At 37.4% G+C, this 19272-nt stretch overlaps 1 protein-coding gene across 1 annotated transcript in view; it reads right to left on the reverse strand.

Moving 5' to 3' along the window:
* Window positions 1-2583: 2583 nt before the first annotated feature.
* The window catches only part of kank3 (KN motif and ankyrin repeat domains 3), a 28900-nt gene continuing 12211 nt past the window's right edge, over window positions 2584-19272 (reverse strand). Inside the window, exons 2-11 of the mRNA XM_067412504.1 lie at window positions 12883-12964; window positions 11180-12808; window positions 10472-10577; window positions 10024-10248; window positions 9754-9844; window positions 9416-9635; window positions 6261-6403; window positions 5055-5255; window positions 3158-3256; window positions 2584-2718 (exon numbers count right to left, since the gene is read on the reverse strand). Coding sequence (XP_067268605.1) covers window positions 2656-2718; window positions 3158-3256; window positions 5055-5255; window positions 6261-6403; window positions 9416-9635; window positions 9754-9844; window positions 10024-10248; window positions 10472-10577; window positions 11180-12808; window positions 12883-12919 — 2814 coding nt within the window. The 5' untranslated portion in view covers window positions 12920-12964 and the 3' untranslated portion in view covers window positions 2584-2655. The remainder of the gene's footprint in view (window positions 2719-3157; window positions 3257-5054; window positions 5256-6260; window positions 6404-9415; window positions 9636-9753; window positions 9845-10023; window positions 10249-10471; window positions 10578-11179; window positions 12809-12882; window positions 12965-19272) is intronic.

A 19272-nucleotide genomic window follows, 5' to 3' on the forward strand; every position in this document is an offset into this window, starting at 1 on the left:
TCCACAAAATGTTCCTCCATTTCTCTTTAGGCCAGTTGATGTGTTCTTTGGCAAATTGTAACCTCTTCTGCACATGCCTTTTTTTTAACAGAGGGACTTTGCGGGGGATTCTTGAAAATAGATTAGCTTCACACAGACGTCTTCTAACTGTCACAGTACTTACAGGTAACTCCAGACTGTCTTTGATCATCCTGGAGGTGATCATTGGCTGAGCCTTTGCCATTCTGGTTATTCTTCTATCCATTTTGATGGTTGTCTTCCGTTTTCTTCCACGTCTCTCTGGTTTTGCTCTCCATTTTAAGGCATTGGAGATCATTTTAGCTGAACAGCCTATCATTTTTTGCACATCTTTATAGGTTTTCCCCTCTCTAATCAACTTTTTAATCAAAGTACGCTGTTCTTCTGAACAATGTCTTGAACGACCCATTTTCCTCAGCTTTCAAATGCATGTTCAACAAGTGTTGGCTTCATCCTTAAATACGGGCCACCTGATTCACACCTGTTTCTTCACAAAATTGATGACCTCAGTGATTGAATGCCACACTGCTATTTTTTTGAACACACCCCTTTCAACTAATTCAACTAATTGCCCAATTGCACAGCCTTAAGAGCGTGCATATCATGAATGCTGGGTCTTGTTTGTTTTCTGACAATCTACTGAACCTACTGGTAACTTGTTTGCCACGTAGCAATAAAAAATATACTAAAAACCTTGATTATTCTGGTTAGTCACATTGTACTGCTATTATTTTGAACAATACTGTAGGTCAGTATGATATGTCTCTATAACACAATTCACTATTGCAGACTAGGTGCATTCTCTTAATGATTAGACTAACTGGCATTAAATAATGTTCCTTTATTTGTACATTGAAAAAAATGCTAACTTAAATAGCAAAAGCTGCATAGAACGAACATTTAAACAAAGCATAGACATCATATAAATCATCTAAAATAAAAATACTGACAAACCTAAAATGATACAAAACCATACTTGTAAAAGTATGGTAAAAATAATACAATTGAATACATCAAAATATGTTTAAATGAGCAACTAAAGGATGTTTGCCTGTTTGCAGTTTTGCTGCTGCATCTTTGGACAAAATTAAAGTGTCTGTATTTGAAATCTATAGTGAACATTCTAGTTTAAGACTTTTACTGGTATTTAGCTCAACACCTGGTTTCTTAATTTATGTAAAGTGCCGAGTTCAGAGGGAAATTAAAATGAAAATTACCCCCAAATTTTAAATTACCCTATGATTTAACCTCAAGTAATCATAGGTGTATATGACATTCTTCTTTCAGATTTTAAAACAGAAACAGCCATTTTCTGCCTTTATAAAGCTTGTAAGAGCCAGGCCATTTTTAATATAACTGATTGTATTCAACTGAAAGAAGAAAGTCATATAGACCTAGGATGGCTTGAGGGTGTGAGTAAATCATGGGCTAATTTTCATTTTTGGATGAACTATACATTTAATGAACCAAGCAAACTCAGCAAATAATTATAAATGGAAACTAAATTGTGTACATGCCATTACAGGGTAACCACAGATTAGTTAATCACATTAACTATGTTTTTTTCTACTAACATTTAACAACCACAAAGTATCATGATTTTAAGCTTAACATCTGAAAAGTGCTATTTTTCTTTCAAACGCCACTTGTTTTGATTGATCTAAATGTGTTTTGGAGCAAGTTCAAAACCCTTCTGTGATTGGTCCATATGTCTAAAAGCAAATGTTTCTCTTTTTTAAAATCAGACAATGTCTTTTTAGTTCAAAGAACAGATCACAAGGAACAAAAAATACCACCATCAGATCCAGACATGACAGACATGTAATGGCTGAGTTTTATCCAATTAGATTGGAGGATAAAAATAAATGTTGAACTGTGGTAGAAAACAAGGGTGGAGTTCATGTAGGTGTTTGCTGCTGCCCTTTTTCCAAAAGCATGTAATTACAGCGGTCACAGGTCGCCTGCTTTATGAAGCCACAATGCGTGAGATTAATGATTATTGAGGAGTTGAGTTTCTCAAAAGTAGGATTAAGGATTCACTCTAAACAGCTGCAACACTTCCTCGTATCTGAACAACAGGACGCGTGATGCATCATGATTTGCACTTGACTATTTCTAAGCACAGCCAAACATTTTAGTTTAACCACCAATCGAAACAAATGTTCAGTTTGTGAACTATGTAATCACAATAACATTACAGCTAAGCTGTGATTGTCTTAAATTCGTCATGTCATTTAAACACTGATATTATGGTAGTACAATACATTTACGATAGTAAATACATCTGTTGAAGATGAAAAGTAAGTAAAATTCTTGGGCTTACCAACATTAATGTTTACATATTTTACATAATAATGTTGCATTATAGAGCATTAAATATGTAGATAAAAAAGTATTCAGACAATACTATATATATATATATATATATATATATATATATATATATATATATATATATATATATATATATATATATATATATATATGTATATATATGTATATATATATATATATATATATATATATATATATATATATATATATATACATACATATACTTGTAACACAGACATTGTAAATCTTCCAGTAAAGCTAGTTAATCTTGTTGTTATATCCGTTTTGTGTCCATACAGTATGTCAGTCTGAGGGCCATGTTTTTCTAGGACTGGACGGGCCCCGGGGATTTACTTTAGGTGATACCTGAACAAAGAATAAACACAAAAGTTATGTTAAAGTAATTGCAATCATAAAGTTCTTATTTCTCACCAGAATTATACAATTTGATTAATTACTTTTTAAATTAATGTTTTAATACATTTTTTTCCCAGTCATTTTGTAAAACAACAGATTCGTGGTGCATGGACTGTTATGGAATGTTAACCAGTAACTAAACAGCTATTTAGGCATTGTTTCAACAAACTCCCATTCACATCTGTCTTTATTTTGGTATGTAACACATGCTTTTCATGACCCAATTAATCCCAAACTGCTCAAGTCAAGTCTCACCCTATATTTTACTGAATTAATATCTCATTTAACTTACGTCCCTATAAAAAGTAACCATTAAAAGTAATAATTATAAGTAATGCTAGTTCTACTTGAATGAGTTAAAAAAAACTGTCAATGTGAGAGGACTTACTTCTGCCTGTGCTTTAGAGTAGTTCATGTGGGCATACAGTAGAACTGCAATGTCATTGTGGGATGCCTCCAGGGCAATGGAGAGAGCATTACTGCCATCCTAAAGGAAAGAAGCCAAAGGGCATACATTTACCCATAATGCATTTTTTGGTTGGATTCTTTAACACTGGATACTAGGTCAAGCAACATTTAGGGTGTGACATTTCTTCTGTGACATAATTTTCTGGAAAACATACAGTACAATATTCTACTATAAATGGAACAAGCACCTGCACTGGATTTCAAACATACAAAATGACACCGATCAGGCATAACATACCACCTTCCTAATAATGTGTTGGTCCATCGAGGCATGGACTCCCCTAGACCCCTAATGGTGTGCTGTGGTATTTGTCACAAAGATGTTAGCAACAGATCCTTTAAATCCTGTAAATTGCGAGGTGAGGACTCCATGGATCTGACTTGTTTGTTCAGCACATCCCACAGATGCTTGATTGGATCCAGATCTGGGGAATTTGGAGGCCAAGTCAACACCTCAAACTCATTGTTGTGCTCCTCAAACCATTCCTAAACCATTTTTGCTTTGTGGCAGGGCACATTATCCTGCTGAAAGAGGCCACAGCCACCAGAGGCCTGTTGCATGAAGCTAGCTGAACCAACTGAGTTTCAGAGTGGGTTTAGAGTTGACCAATCCAGATAAATCTAACCTAATTTAGATCAAGTTCAGTGGTCTCTCAAAGCTTGGTATAAACATTCTCAGGTTTAATCCAGAGTTTGCGATTAACTCCTGAAAGTGTGATGTGCGGCAAACAGGCAATCACAGTGTCCGTTTGATTGACTTCTCGCAAGAGAGATGGTGCAAATTACTTCTCGTCTGAAGATTGTGAGATAGTTTTGAAAATTATCATAAAATTAAATGTGTTTACAAGGCAGGAATAAACACTGCTGCTGCAGCGAAAGTTTGAGAAGGCAGCTGAAAGAATATCTGACTATATCAATACATAATATGAATCAAATAAATATGCCTAGTAATTATAGGTTCACAAACAGCTCAAATGAATACACGTTGTTTAAAACAATTTTGAATGCATGTATTACATTTATATACATTTATATTAATAAATATTTTCCTTACTACTTTTTTTTACTTTTATCTAAATTAAATATATATATATATATATATATATATATATATATATATATATATATATATATATATATATATATATATATATATATATATATATATTTAATTTAATTTAATTTAGAGAAATTTAAAAGAAAATGTAGTAAGGAAAATATATGGTAACAATTAAGAGAAAGCAGTCACAACAGAAGCTGTAGCACAACAAGCTTCTATAGCATTCAGTTATAATATTAAAAATAAAAAATGTTATTATGCATTTTTAACCTAAAGTCTTATCTCAATCAAGCAGGACAAGTTTTTCCTTAAGTCATTAGGAAAGAAAGTCAATGTTAATAATAATAAAAAAAATATCTCAAATGTCTTTCTCTTTTGTTGTCACACTTGAATTTTAAGGTCAAGCTGAGTTCATTGTATTGCGGAATAAAGTATTTCAAATGTGGTCATCCATGTATTCACTTCAGAAATAGTATGTTCACATTCATTTGAATGTTAGTGTGACCATCAATTTAATTATGTATAGCTTTATTTTAGGATACAGTATGATGCAGAAACATCTCCGGTTAGTATAATATCCTCGGTTCCCTGAGAGGCGGGAACAAGACATTGCGTCAGCTTGATACTGTGGGAACTCTTCCCCTTCTCCAGCAGCGTCCAGCTAACGCAATGTTGAAGTGACCGCTCTTGAAAAGGAACAGTAAATATTTTAGTGTCATACAAATAGATCATGGTTGTACGAAGGTGGTGTACTCACATTGTCCACGACTGAAATGTCACAACCCGGCTGCTCCAGCAGCAAGGAGACAATCTCAGCTCGACCGTGTTCACTTGCACACATTAGAGCAGTGGAGCCCTCGTCATCTTGGATATTCACATTAGCACCACAATCAAGCAGCGCTCGCACCATCTCCTGCCTCCCATGACTCACGGCCAGCATCAAAGCCGTCTGTCCTGCCTACCCACAGACAGACCAAAAGATAGACGTGTTAAAGGGTCAATGGTGCCTGTGATCCATGCAAACCTTTCATTATCTTACACTCTAAAAATGCAGTAATCTGTTTTTATTTATATAAAAAAAAACAAGCACAAAAGCGGATACAGTAATGAGAATTTTGACAATTACGCCAGACTGAATGTAATTCATTGAATTAAATACAAAATATCAAACCAAGTGGAATCTGCAAATATACAAATATATATTTTTAAATCTAATAAAATGACCATTTTAATGTGTCCGTGCTTAATAAAAGTGTTAAAGGGATAGTTCACCCAAAAATTAAAATTAATTACCAACTATTGCTGTCTATGCAGGGGTCTGAGAGCTCTTGGATTTCATCAAAAATATCTTCATTTGTGTTCAAAAGATGAATTAAGGTTTTACGGCTTTGGAACGACATCAGGCATTAATTAATGACAGAATTTTCCATTTTGGGGTGAACTAACCCTTTAAAATCGTAAAAACAAATTCTTATTGAAATCAAACTTGGTGGTTTTGAAGCATACGTTCCACATTGGTTGTGTTCCACATTGAATGGAGAGCAGTCTGTTATAGTTTAATTTCCTTTAGCAAATCTTTCCACCGAATGAGTTTATGAATGTATAAATTGAAAGGCGGCATAAGTCCAAAAAGATCTGTCTACACTTCAAAAATAAGTTTGTTATTAGGTATAAGTTTGTTAATAAGTTCCAAAAGTGGGTTTTCGCGGTGATGCTATAGAAGAACCATTTTATGTTCCCAGAATCTTTAAGCGAATATTCCTTAAAAATGTTATATTCTGCAGAAACTTTTTTCCTCTATAAAATATATTTTGTGCAATGGAAAGAACCCATGTTAGATTCTTCATGGAACAATAAATGCCAATAATGAACCATTATATTTAAAAGTATAAATGTATATGTCATATTCAAAGTAGCAGAGGATGTAATCGCAGATGAATATCTAATTAACTGGGTGACTTACTTGGCTCGCCTTGGCATTGACGTTGCCCAGACGGAAGAGTTTCTGGACCACTGCCATGTTGTCCTCTTCCTTCACTGCTGAAAGGGCTGCCAGCATCACAGCTGTATATCCGGCTTTATTCTGCTGATCAACATTGCACATGCCTGCACACAAACACATCCAAGGCTGAATATACATTGCCTGAAGTTGCCTGTATTGTTACTGTACCTCAGATGCAATCAACTGAATTTGTGTCTTTAAAAATGTGTAAATCAAATAGCCCCACACACGTAAGGCCCACAGACACTGATAGGTGAATCAGTTGGCCCATACCGCCAGATGGACCACAGAATTAGAATATCTAAAGAATGTATTGCAGGACCTCCAATGGGAGGTCCTAACAGCATTTTATCTATTGTTTATAGAAGATAAAATTCTGTTTCACAGGCAGAACTTTGGGTTAAGATTATTTGAAGGTTGACAAATTCACATCACTGCTGAAGAACTGTGCAGTAACTGCACTACTACCTTCAATAAATTCTTCTCCCCACACAAACTCTGGTCAAGCTTACTTATTTTATGTATTGGAGAAATCTTGATGTGCCACCCAAACAACCACTCGGCCAAATATAGAGAAATCTAATAATACTGTATAAAACTTGACCTCCATTTCAAGAGTAACAAATGAACGAGAGTAAAATACACAAACCTGGATGATAAATGTGACAACCATGTGACAACAATGTTGTATACTTCTGTTTGAATGACTATCATTGCCTAATGCATTTTGTTTAAGGCAACATTTTTCACTATATAACAAAAACACTTTCTTAGCATTAAGGAATGTAGCAGAGTGCATTTTCCCATGATTTAAGACCCATTCACACCAAGAACAATAATTATAAAGATAAATATATTAGCACCCACACCAGTGGACAATATTGTTCAGTTTATTCTAAGCAAATGCTGAAGTTTCGTAGCTTGACAAGCCAGACCCACATCAAGATGTTTGGTCTGGAAACTCCCCATAGACAGGGCTCAATCCGAGGGGCGGGATAAACGGTTGTCTTTCAAACTCCCTCTGCACGCAATTGGATAGCGCTACAACCAACCAGAGCAATGTGAAACAGAGCTTGTTGATAGATTAAACATTCACCGTATCTGGTCGGCAAATTTCCGAACACATCTTCCCTTTTTAAGAATGACTTCAGTGCCGTTCTTTGTTCTTTTCTCAGAGAAAAGCTTAACTCCAAGTCTTACAGAGTCACGGTCAAAGCTGATTCGAAAGACCGCCGTTCGCCAGTTTCTGTGTTTACTAGATGCACGCAAGCGCAACTCTGCCGCCATTATGTTAAGCCCCGCCCACCGACTCTATACACAATGGCCCTCATTTATCAAAAGTGCGTACACCAAATTTCCAGCGTACACCTTGCGTACACCCAAAACCACGGTGACTTTGAGATTTATCAATATGGACGTTGGCGTACGGCACGCTCAAATCCTACGCCAGCTCAGGAGGTGGTGTACGCACGTTTTGAGTTAGAGCGAAAATGCGCAGATAAACAATTCCTAACACCACAAAACGCACTGACAAGAAATGCTATATGACCCACTGTTAAAAACCACAACAACAACATTCATTGTTTATTTTTGTGCAACATGAACGTCAATGTTTCATTTGTGTGACTTTACCAAAGCGTTTGATTTGTAGGCATATGTATTCCTCCAGTCACGAGCCTGTGCGCTTTATCTGACGTTTCAGGCCCGCCTGGCCCGGCAGCTGCGCACGGACTGGGACTAAAATAATTCAGACTGACAAAATAATAAAAATGACCTTCTTCTTTTAAATAATAATAAAATCAATAAAAACGACATTCTTCTTCTAAATAACAAGCGTCATTAAGAATAAAAATCATAATAATAACAATAATCTTATAAATTGTTATGTAATTATTAATGTGATTGAATGGTACTCCACATCACATCATCATCACTGTTGTACCCCAATATATGTGCCGTGATACGAAATTAAATGCTAATTGTTTCAAAACATGTGCTGTAAAATAATGCATTTTGATGGTAATTTCTCATCCAAACAGCTATTTAAACTGCTGGAGTGCGCTTCTCAACCTCCACTCTATTAAGAATAGGCTTCTCGTAATTTGGGTCCATATTTAGTTTTTGTAGGTGCCTCTAATTCCACTCTTTAAACTCCCAAATAAAACAATTTCGGGTTTTTTTTCCACTTCCCTGGTGATGGTCTTGATGGGCGCGTCTCAATCATCTCACTAGTTCAGTTGTCAGAACACTGATCAGGGAGTCAGCCCATTGACTTATGTCCTAGTCAGTGCCCTGACTAGTGGACTAGTGAGATGATTGAGACGCGCCCGATCTCCACGTCGGAGAAGTTTTGCTTCTTTGCCGTCTTCTGTTTGTCCATGGCGTAAAATGAAGGCGTGGAGTAGGTGGACACTTGAATATATAGGGGCGTGTTATTCTAATGACGATCGTTTTCAGCCGCGGCATTTATCAAGGGCAAGTATTGCGTACACCTGGATTGCAGAGGTACGCACAGCTTCATAAATCAGGCAGTGAGAGGAGTGTAAGCATAATCTTACGTCAACATATACACCAGTTTCTACGCAAGATTGATAAATGAGGGCCAATGTGGTTTGCCTGACCAGAGTTTGGTTTTTACAGCTCAGAAGTGTATTGAGAGTTGCTAGACGACACTCACGGCAGATTAGGTTTGCTGCCGCTAGGGTGCGTCTAGATTTCTAGGCTAGCAGTTTCGTCGTCTGCTGCTTTAAATGTTCGAGCAGCTCAAGCAGGTGGTTCTTCATACAATTCTGATTGGCTGGGGAAAAAAACATTCTGAAAGTGATTCCAATTATATTGTTTCTCTGTGTCTTTTTGTGTTGTAGTTGCAATGTGGATTTTGCTATTCTTACATTTTTAAAAAAACATTAGAATTATGTTTTTATCGTTATCATTTATGTTATCGTCCTTGGCATTGTCCTTGACCTTTGTTCAAACTGTGCTAGCTGCTATATTTTAAGGACATTAAAAGTTGATGCATTCTCAAACTCAAACAGAATTAATTCAGGAACACTATTAGGTACTTGTTGTTTTGGTATTACATTGCTTATTCCAAAAAATATATATATTATATTAACCTGTGTCAAGCAGCAAGTCCACAACAATGAAGTTGGAATGGGAGACGCTGTAGTGTAAAGCAGTGTTGCCGTTGCCGTCGGTCATGTTGACTATGTGTTCCAGCAGGACGGGGGAGACCTCTGAGAAAGCCATCAGGTAATTCGACACACGTAAAGGCTGGGCCATCTTTGCACTGGACACTCGGAACCACTCCAGCTGAACGGTATGAGTGCTGGACAACTGCATAAGTTAACAAAGCAACAATAAACCTAAAAGTTATTGTCAAGTTTGACTGGTGATTAATTTAGAATAATAACCACAATGAAAATGAAATGTCATTTGCATTATTTGTTCCTACCACTTCTTTACTCTTCACAGTTTTGGCTCCGTCATTAAGGTGGTTCTTCAAAATTAGACAAGCCTCACGCATTTTGGCACTTAGTTCAAACCTGTAAGATAATATCCATTTAGTGTTGATGAGAGATGAGAACAAGATGATGGACCTCGATTTTTTTCCTAAAAGTAAGTTTAGGAGATTAATTTTAAAGCTAAGACATGTGGACTCAATTACAAATCTGTTTTATGATATGTGACATTTCAGTCATCCCAAAAATCTACATGCACTTACTTTTCCTTCACTTCCTCTGCCTGATCCTTTAAATCTTCAGTCCCACCTGGCATGTTTTCATCACTATCAGTTTCATCCACATTTATATTCATCTCTTCTTCAGATGTATCCTCTAGAGCTGCCTCTTCTTCCACGCTACTGTCTGAACATGCACCAGCCTCACTTCCATCAGAGGAACTCTCTTCATCCTCTTCTTCATCCTCTTCACTAGAGGTCGACTCATACCTGTAAGGATTTAGGCGGAGAAATGTTGTATAGTATCAACAAATATAGCATCAAAGCCAGCGATATACATACACTTGTTACTTGGAAATTGGCATAAGATTTATTTATTATAATTCATTAATGTTTTTTTTATCCTATTGCTGCTGTTGTCATTTTATAAAACCAATAAGCCATGCGAGGCACTTAGTATGTCATTATTTAAAAATCTGCTGTAGCAACTCACCCTCCATTTAGAATTCCAACAAACTTCAAGCTCTTTTTACCACTGGAAGCTGCACCAGCGCCACTCCCATCCTTCCTCTTCATGATAGATTTCAGAGGGCCTGCAGCTTTATTGCAAAGAAATCACTCTTAAAGAGGTTTTCCTATTAACACATTTGTCCTATTATGCGTTCTCACGCCACCAAACACATGGACAGCCAGAACTCTGAAGTTTTTAGTTGAAAATGGTGTTGTGTATGTAGCCCAAAAGTATATAACTATTACATATTATTTTACAATGGAAATTAAACAATCAAAAACTTACTTTAGCTGGAAATTACTTTTTTTCTAGACCTGAAAACAATCTCTTGCATTTATTTCCTATTATCACTGTTAAGCTGCTTTGAAACAATCTGTTTTGAAGGTGACTTGACGACTCGGAAAAGCTTTAAAATATGTGGTTCTCTTAAACATATTTATTTTAATCAATATGAAACATTCTCAATCAATTTGAGAAAATATATTCAACAAGAAATAAATGTATGGTGGAATTTGAGTTTTGAGTAGCCTGTAGTGTATTACATAAATGCTTTATATTATTGTGGCTTTTTTTTACTGTGTTACCTACTGGCAAAATGGCTGTTTTCTACAACAATAACTGTGCATACCATGAACATGCTTTACAAAATTAAAAAAAAATCTCTTGACATTTAAAAAAAGCAATGCTTACTCTCAGCAGAAGTTGTCTGTTCTTCACTGTCTTGTGTATCAGTGACATCAAGACATTCCCACTGGATACCGATGCTTACTAGCTCCACATTATTTTCCTTTGACATTTCTACAGGATCTGTTTGAACGCTTTGGTCATTTTTTGAAATGTACTCCGGGTCAGTCACATCTGGAAACAACACTCCAACTGAACAAACTTCAGAAGGACATGTTTGCATGTGGGCATTGACTGTCTCTGGTTTAGCTATTGTCTCTTTGTCCGACATAATCTTGGACGTCCTCTCAATTTCTTGAGCCCTTAAAGTTTCAAGATCTTGGTTGACCTCAGTTAATCGAGTCTCAAGAACCTGTATTGACTCCTGTTGAAATTTTATAGTGTGTTGCAGAGTATCAATTTCTCGCTCTGTTTCACTTTTTAGCCCTAGAAATGATTCTATTACCCAGACTGCCACATCTTCAGTATCTACTCCAGTCTGAATTCCCTCATCATGCATGACATTAGCCTCAGTCGCAACAGCTGCATGACAAACATCAATAGAAGTTTCGACAGAAACATCCTTGAGCGCTTGACGATTGTACACTACCACAGTCTCAAGAGGAATGTCACTACCTACTGCGATGGATATTTTTTCTACAGGAGAGGTGGTTGTCTTTTTATCTTGCTCATCACTTTTGCATTCTGGTCTTTTATTCGAAAGTGAAGGTGATGGTAGGGGTTCTGGTTGAAAGACTCCCACTGCTGCATCAGTGGAGTCTTGTAGTTTGAGTGTTGCATCAAGTTCTTGTGTTTTCTTTTGAAGTTCCAGAGCCAGTCTTTCCTTTTCTGCACGAAGCATGGCAACTTCTCTTTCTAGAGCTGGTACTCCCTTCACTCTCTCTTCCATCTCTCTCAGCTGCCTAAGGGCAGAGGCCATCTGTTCTCGCACTGTCTGAAGCTGCATGGGAGGCATTGTTCCTGAGTTGGAGGCTGGAGTACTCCTTCCAGATGTCTGAGGACTTGCTCTGGTCCAGATCCCAGAAAGAGGGTTCTGGACAACAGGCGATATCTGTAGCAAGTGAGCATCTGAAGCAAGCTGGGAAGAAGCTACAGAGAAGTCCCTATTAGATCCACTGGCTTTGGAACTCACTTTGGAAAGGTCAGACAGATTAGAGCCTAAACCATTTGAAAACTGACTATGCTCCTGTTGTAGCCGAAGGCTAGTTTCAAGAAGTGTTCTCTCTACCCTAGGGTTTCGTGGTGGAGGTGGTGGTGGCACTTTGGACCAAGTAGGACTGGGACTGATCACTGGTAATGGAGAAAGTGGTTGTGATTTACTTGGTGGTGTAATTGGGCTCTGGAGAAAAGGTTGGTTAGTCTGGCCATTATCACTGGTTGTTGAGGAAAGGGACTCAGTGGATGTCCAGCCACTGGTCCGACCCCCAATACCCAAATTCCGCTGGTGACCACGGTCACCCCGAGATCCTCTCCGAGGGTTCACATTAGCTCTACGAATGCTGTGTCCACTCTCGATTTCTTCAACATACTTGAGAAAATCAAGGTCCAGCTGGAATCCATAGGGTGTCTGTACCGAATAGGAGCCACCTTGATCTGTTTCTTCTTCAGTAGAGCAATGAAAAGGGGTACTCAGATCTGGAATGAAAACATAGCAGATGCTCATCTTGAAACAGTATTATTTATCGAGAGTATAAAAAGCATCTACTTACTTGGCAGTTTAGTGGTTATGTGCACCGATTGGCTCATTTTATGGAGCCTTCTGTCGCCCCTCCAGAAGACAAATTAGCACACCTACAAGCAAAAGACACAATTTTAGCTCCATAGAAACATTAGACTTAATATTCAACAATATTATTGATCTGCCTGCATTGACACCATTGTATGAAAGCTGAACTGAGCTGGACGATCACTGTTTTCTCTAGAGCAGCTGTATAGATAAATTAATAACTTTTTTACAACAGAAATGAATCAACACTAAACATAAGTGTTGACCATACTTAAGCTGGAATATGACACAATTTTTTCAAGATCTGCTCTACAGCCGAAACAAACTTTGTTGCATTGTATTCCTGTTATCACTGTAAAGCTGCTTTGAAACAATCTGTATTATAAAATGTGCTATATAAATAAAGGTGACTTGACTTGACTAAGAAAAATTTTGTTTGGGAGCTGCAGAGCTGGTGACCTGCAACTGAACCTAAAAGCATATCTAGACCATTTGATTCTACAACATGTTTTGGTCCATATGTGTTAATTCACTGTCAAGGTTTTAAGGGTTGTTCAGTTGTTTAGAGCCAATAGTAGATTGGTTGCATAAGCTACTAAGACTAGATTTAAGTTAGTCATCTATTTTTTTTTTTTTCAAAACGGGTCCTAACTTACATAAAACGGTAGATTGGTCTAATTTGATTTTGAAAAGTAAGTCTAATTATTTCTTGTATTGCTAGTTGGCCAAACTAGTTCTTAAGACACAACAATCTTAACAGTGACTAAGTTCATGCAACTGATCCATGGATTGTCACAATTGACATGGGCTGATAATTGTGTTGATGCATGTTTCATTGCATGTTTATTAGGTCACAGCAAATGATGGATAAGTCAGGATGAAAGTTTCTAGATGAAACATGCTCTGGTCATACAAATATGTTTATACTGCATGCATAGTCCTGAAGTTAAATTGTGGTTCATTTTAAAACTACAGATTTAAAAAGTAAATACAGATTTAACCCTTATAAAAATTTAATTGTGTGCAAGTTATACCATGATCTTTTTATTGTTGTAGTATAATGGCTTATGCATTACTGTTGATGCTAAGATGGCCTTTGTGCTTCATTGCTTATGTTCCCACACTTTTATAGAAACTTTTTGTGCATTTTTCTGCACACCTGCTTTTCTCTTTTGTTATTCAGATCAACATGCTACTGCATTTCTCTCCAATACGGTAGGAAATTATATGAAATGTGGAGGATTTTAACTGTGAAAAGATGCAAAGATGCAATTGTATAATGTGGTAGTAGAGGAGACTGGGTATAGTTGTAACACGGAGAGTTTCCTCTGGCTTCCTTTACGATCCCACATGGAGGTTTTCCAGTCTGTGTTGCTATCTCTCCTACAGCAGAAAATCTAATTCTGAGGTAAGAAAGTTAATAACAAGATAATATTTTGCTTAGTATTTCTCCAGTTGGAGATAATTTTGTACGAGTTATATCAGGTAAAAGTGTAGTTTCTCTAGTAAAGAATGGTATATCAACCTCCAGCTAATTTCGAAGCAACATGCTAATACAGTTAGCTAAACAATGGGTGACAGTGGCGGGGTAGGTTTTAACACCATCCAATTTCATACAACTAAGAACATTTTTGTGATTTTAATAATTCTACAGAATGCCTATGCTTATGTTAATTTGGCTCTTCTCTCTCTCTCTCTCTCTCTCTCTCTCTCTATCTCTCTCTCTCTCTCTCTCACACACACACACCCAAATGAATGTGAACGTACAGATATTTACAAACAAACGCACGTGTGCATGCACAAACACACACAATATGCACACATATTTTATTGTTGCAGCCATTCATTTAAAATAAAACTGTTGTTGTTGCATATCACTTGGAGTACCCTTAGTTTTTGTGCATTTTGTCTACCTGTTACAACTTCCCCAGTATGTTTTACAACCTACCCCAGTAGTGGACCAATTATTATTTGTCATCATCTCACAAAGTCTGTGATATAGTTAAAAAATTAAAATTGTTAACATTTGTAGTAGACAAATGTGGGTACTTTGCCTAAAAGTTTCAGACATGTAGCTATAAAAAGATTAGTTTTATATGCTGAAGAAACAAAATATTACAACCATACTCCCATAAAAAAAAAAAAAAAAAAAACTAGTCTACACTTTTGTTACACTCTTGTGAAATTTTGACACAGCAATGCCTATCTGGATAGCTCTGCACCCAAATTCATAAACATGCTATGCAGCACAGGCACCTCCTACCTCATGAGTATATACACCCCTTAGGTTGTGTCCTCCAAAGCCTTTTTTCATGCAGCTGGCTGGTGTATTCAATTGCTATCAGTGTGAGAGCCTAGTTTTTAGAACGCCATGAGCATAACAAGGCACAAACCGAGATTTTCATGCTCAAACACTGAGCAGTCAAAGTTTTTTATTGCTCGCTGAGCGTTGACTGTTGGCCAATCACAGTAGAGGATGGGCAGGACAAATACAACCCATATCAACTGCCACATTCTGCTTGTACTGTACAATGTCAACAGATGAAAACAAGCAACATAATAATGGAACAAAACAATTTAAAACAATCTGCCATTTTATATAGAATTAATACAGAAACAAACTGTATTTTTACCTGTAAAATAAGATACTACAATTCCACGGATATACCTTATCATAACAAGCAGAGTCTCAACTGTAGCTAGAAGACGGCAGTGGCTCAGTAGTTCATGTAGGTTGGCTACAAACCGAAAGGTTGGTGGTTAAATCCCCGGTTCCACCTGACCAAGTGTCAAGGAAGGTGTCCATGAGCAAAACACCCAACCCCAGCTTCTCCCGTTGAGCTGTATGGCGCCTTGCATGACACCGCCGTCGGTGTATGAATGGGTGAATGTGAGGGAATATGTAAAGCGCTTTGAATGGCCATAGGTCTGTTAAAAGCACTATATAAATGCAGTCCATTTACCAACTGAAAAAAAAATCACTGCCCTACCAAAACCTTTTTTAAGCACTCAAAAGCAAGGTGTTTTCAGCAGAGCGGTTAGTGTTTTCAGGCTAAAAACGCTTTGGTGGACACATGGTCTTACTGCTGATTGGCTAGAAGTGTGTTTTGGTGAGTATGGGGTCTCTGCGGAACAAAAGAGGGCGTTTCTAAATTTGTGGGTGTTTTCAAACTGATGGGTGTTTATAAATCATGCAATGAAAAGGATACCCTTCACCCGACTCCACCCCTAAACCCTACCCACACCGTGACATGAGCAAATCAGGAAACGCAGTGGAAAACGCCCCTCTGTTTATAGCCTCGCCCACTGATCTGGTAACTTCTGTTACTATCCTGCAGAGACACACCCTGCGTCCCAATTCGCATACTATCCATCCTAAATAGTATTTGAAAATAGAATTAGTATGTCCCAAATCGTAGTATGTTGAAAAGAGTATTCCAAAGATTCCTGGATGGTTTACTATTTCCGGTCCGAATTCGAAGTATGGATCGATGGGCACTCTAACAGCTGATATTGCCCACAACCCATTGCGAGTTGGACGAGGATTCGATTAGAACTACAAACGCGGATAAAAAGCGTTAAAAAACTACAAACATGACGGATGTGCGAGTCCGACGGTTAAGTAGAGAGGTTTAGATAAAGGGGTTTGAGTGACCAACTATCAATATTTAACCTGACAAAAATAGATTTATTCAGTGTTGTCCACATTATATTTCACCTGCAGCAGCATTGTGAACTTTTTTAATGACACGTTTGGCCATTAACTTTTAAATGCATCATTATATTTAAACTGCAAACACATGAGGAGAGTCTCTGACCCACAAAGACCCACACATGGCAGATCAACAAGCGGCTACATTTTTCTCCGATAGGGTAGGAGATTCAACTGAATGTGGAGGATTTGAACTGTGACGAATCTAACGATGATTGACAGGGCAGATAAACGGTGACGGAATGCACGTAACTAAGCGATAGAGTCCGTTAAAGATGACGAAGTAGTATGTCCCGATGCTTGCATACTTTTCTGTTACACACTCAAAAGTATATACCTTTTCTTCACAAAAAGAGTACATACTTTTAGGACATAGTATAAGTAGGCGAACTGGGACGCAATTGTATTCTTGGTTTTGGTGATCGGTCCAATCCACTTTCAACAGCTTTTCTAAGAAATCATTTACTGCACCTTTAATGACAGCAACATTTAAGCTGAGCTGGCATGAATAAAACCCGATGATCATATTTTCCAGCATGATTTAAGAATGATAAACAGCATTTTGCATCTCAAATGAAGAAAATCTGACCTTTTGTACAAAGGAGTTCACTGTGTTCAATGTCTTAATGTGCTTAATTTGATCAGTGACCTTAGAGCAGAATCTTTTTCAATGTGCTCCCTAGAGCACAAAATTACCATCTAAAATACTGTATCACCATATCATGGCACCATTACATTCATTTTATATGATTTCAACTTATAACACACACCACATATTATTAAGGGATAGTACACCCAGAAACAGTACACCGAAAAAGGTCAAAACCCGGCGCGATCCCGATGTGTACATAGAATCCTCATTCGACTGTTCCGCACATGCACTAATGAGGCATCTGTACATATATCTATGATCACGCCGGGTTTTGACCTTCTTCTACGGAAGTAATGGCGTTAGGAATACTAGATGAGATTAACCTGCTATGAGGTAAAAAAAAAAAACATAAAATCTGTTTGGTTTCTCGCCCAAAACTGATTGTTTCATGTTTTAAGACATCAATGTATCATCACAAGCCACATGGTTTAAAATAAATTCGTATGTGTTTTTTACTCTCATAGTGGCACTCATAGAAAAAATCCCATTGACATGCATTATACAAGCAACGGTTGGATTTATCTTCATTTGTGTTCTACTAAAGAAACAAACACACCTACATAATAGGATGCCCTGTGGGTAAGCAGATAAACATCAAATGTTCAATTTTGGCTGAAATATGTCTTTAAAGGATTAGCTCACTTTAAAATAAAAATTACCCCATGATTTACTAGCCCCATATTAATAAATATCTTTATTTTCCAAGCTTTATAATGGCAGTGAATGGTGCCCACGAGTTCGAAGCTCAAAAAAGAGCATCCATCCTTCATAAATGTACTCCACACAGCTTCTGAAATAAACCTTGGAAACATCAGGATATTTATTATTATAACTCAGATTGTGTTCATCAGAAAGAAAGTCATATACACCTAGGATAGGATGGCTTGAGGGCGAGAAAATCATAGGCTAATTTTAATGTGAACTAATCCTTTAATAACAACACATATTCTGCAAATTTTTAGGATGGTAAATTTCAATACCAATGGACAGAGCAGGCCATGGAAATATAGTTAAAACACACTCACGCCCTGTCAGAGGAGGGGAAGCATGTTACACATATTAACTGTTTTCACAGAGCCCTAGGCACATTCCATCAGACACTTCCTATTTCACACAGCGCTAATATGACCAGGCTCGGACATGTCATTCAAGCACAAAGACTCCACAAAGAGAGCAAACGGCTTGACTGCAGGATATAATGAGCAGACTGTTGGGCCTAAGAAAAAAAAACCCAGAAGCACTATACTAGTTTAAGTAGTGCTGGCAAAGGCTGTGTCTAATTAAAAGCATACTGCGTACCGTTTGATCACATTAAACAGGCCAAAGCTGTTTTTTCCACTGATTGAGCAAAGTAACGGTCCCACGTGGAGACTGAACCCGAATGCTTCAATATGTTTTGCATTGGACTCTCTGACTGTGTATGCTGCAATGCAGCACGTTGTGCATACAGCTGACCAGGTTTCCAGTCCCTGTGACTATAGTCTAGCCTGTCAACTCGAAGCATGTTCTCTTGATTTGCAGCTTGCAGGACTTCCCCGTCCCTCCAGCTGTGAGCTGAGAGGTATCACTGTGTTTGCCTGCTGGTAACAGTCTAATTACAAGGCAAGAGGGGAAAAACACATTCCTGTCTGCCTCCTGCGCCTCTTAACCAGCATGCTACAAACATGCCAGGCTAACAAAAACAAAAAGCATATCCACCATTTGACAAAGAACTGAACATTTACACTGCAAGACGAAAGTTTGGACACACCCACCCTTTTTTGACATTATGGTTTTCCACATTTTGGAATAATAGTAACATCATCAAAACTACAAAATAACACAAATGGAGTTATGGGAGTTGTGTTTTGATGTTTTGAACATTGATCCAACTTTATGAGGTGATTCCTGGGAAGCATATTGAACATTATAAAATAAGTTTCCGCATATGCTGAAAACTTGTTTATATTTGTTAACTACACTAGTTTTAAGTTAAAAATCTTTAGATATTTAAAGAAAATGAGAGGCAT

This window comes from Pseudorasbora parva, chromosome 13 (assembly GCF_024679245.1).
Source record: "Pseudorasbora parva isolate DD20220531a chromosome 13, ASM2467924v1, whole genome shotgun sequence".
NCBI classification, from domain to species: domain Eukaryota; kingdom Metazoa; phylum Chordata; class Actinopteri; order Cypriniformes; family Gobionidae; genus Pseudorasbora; species Pseudorasbora parva.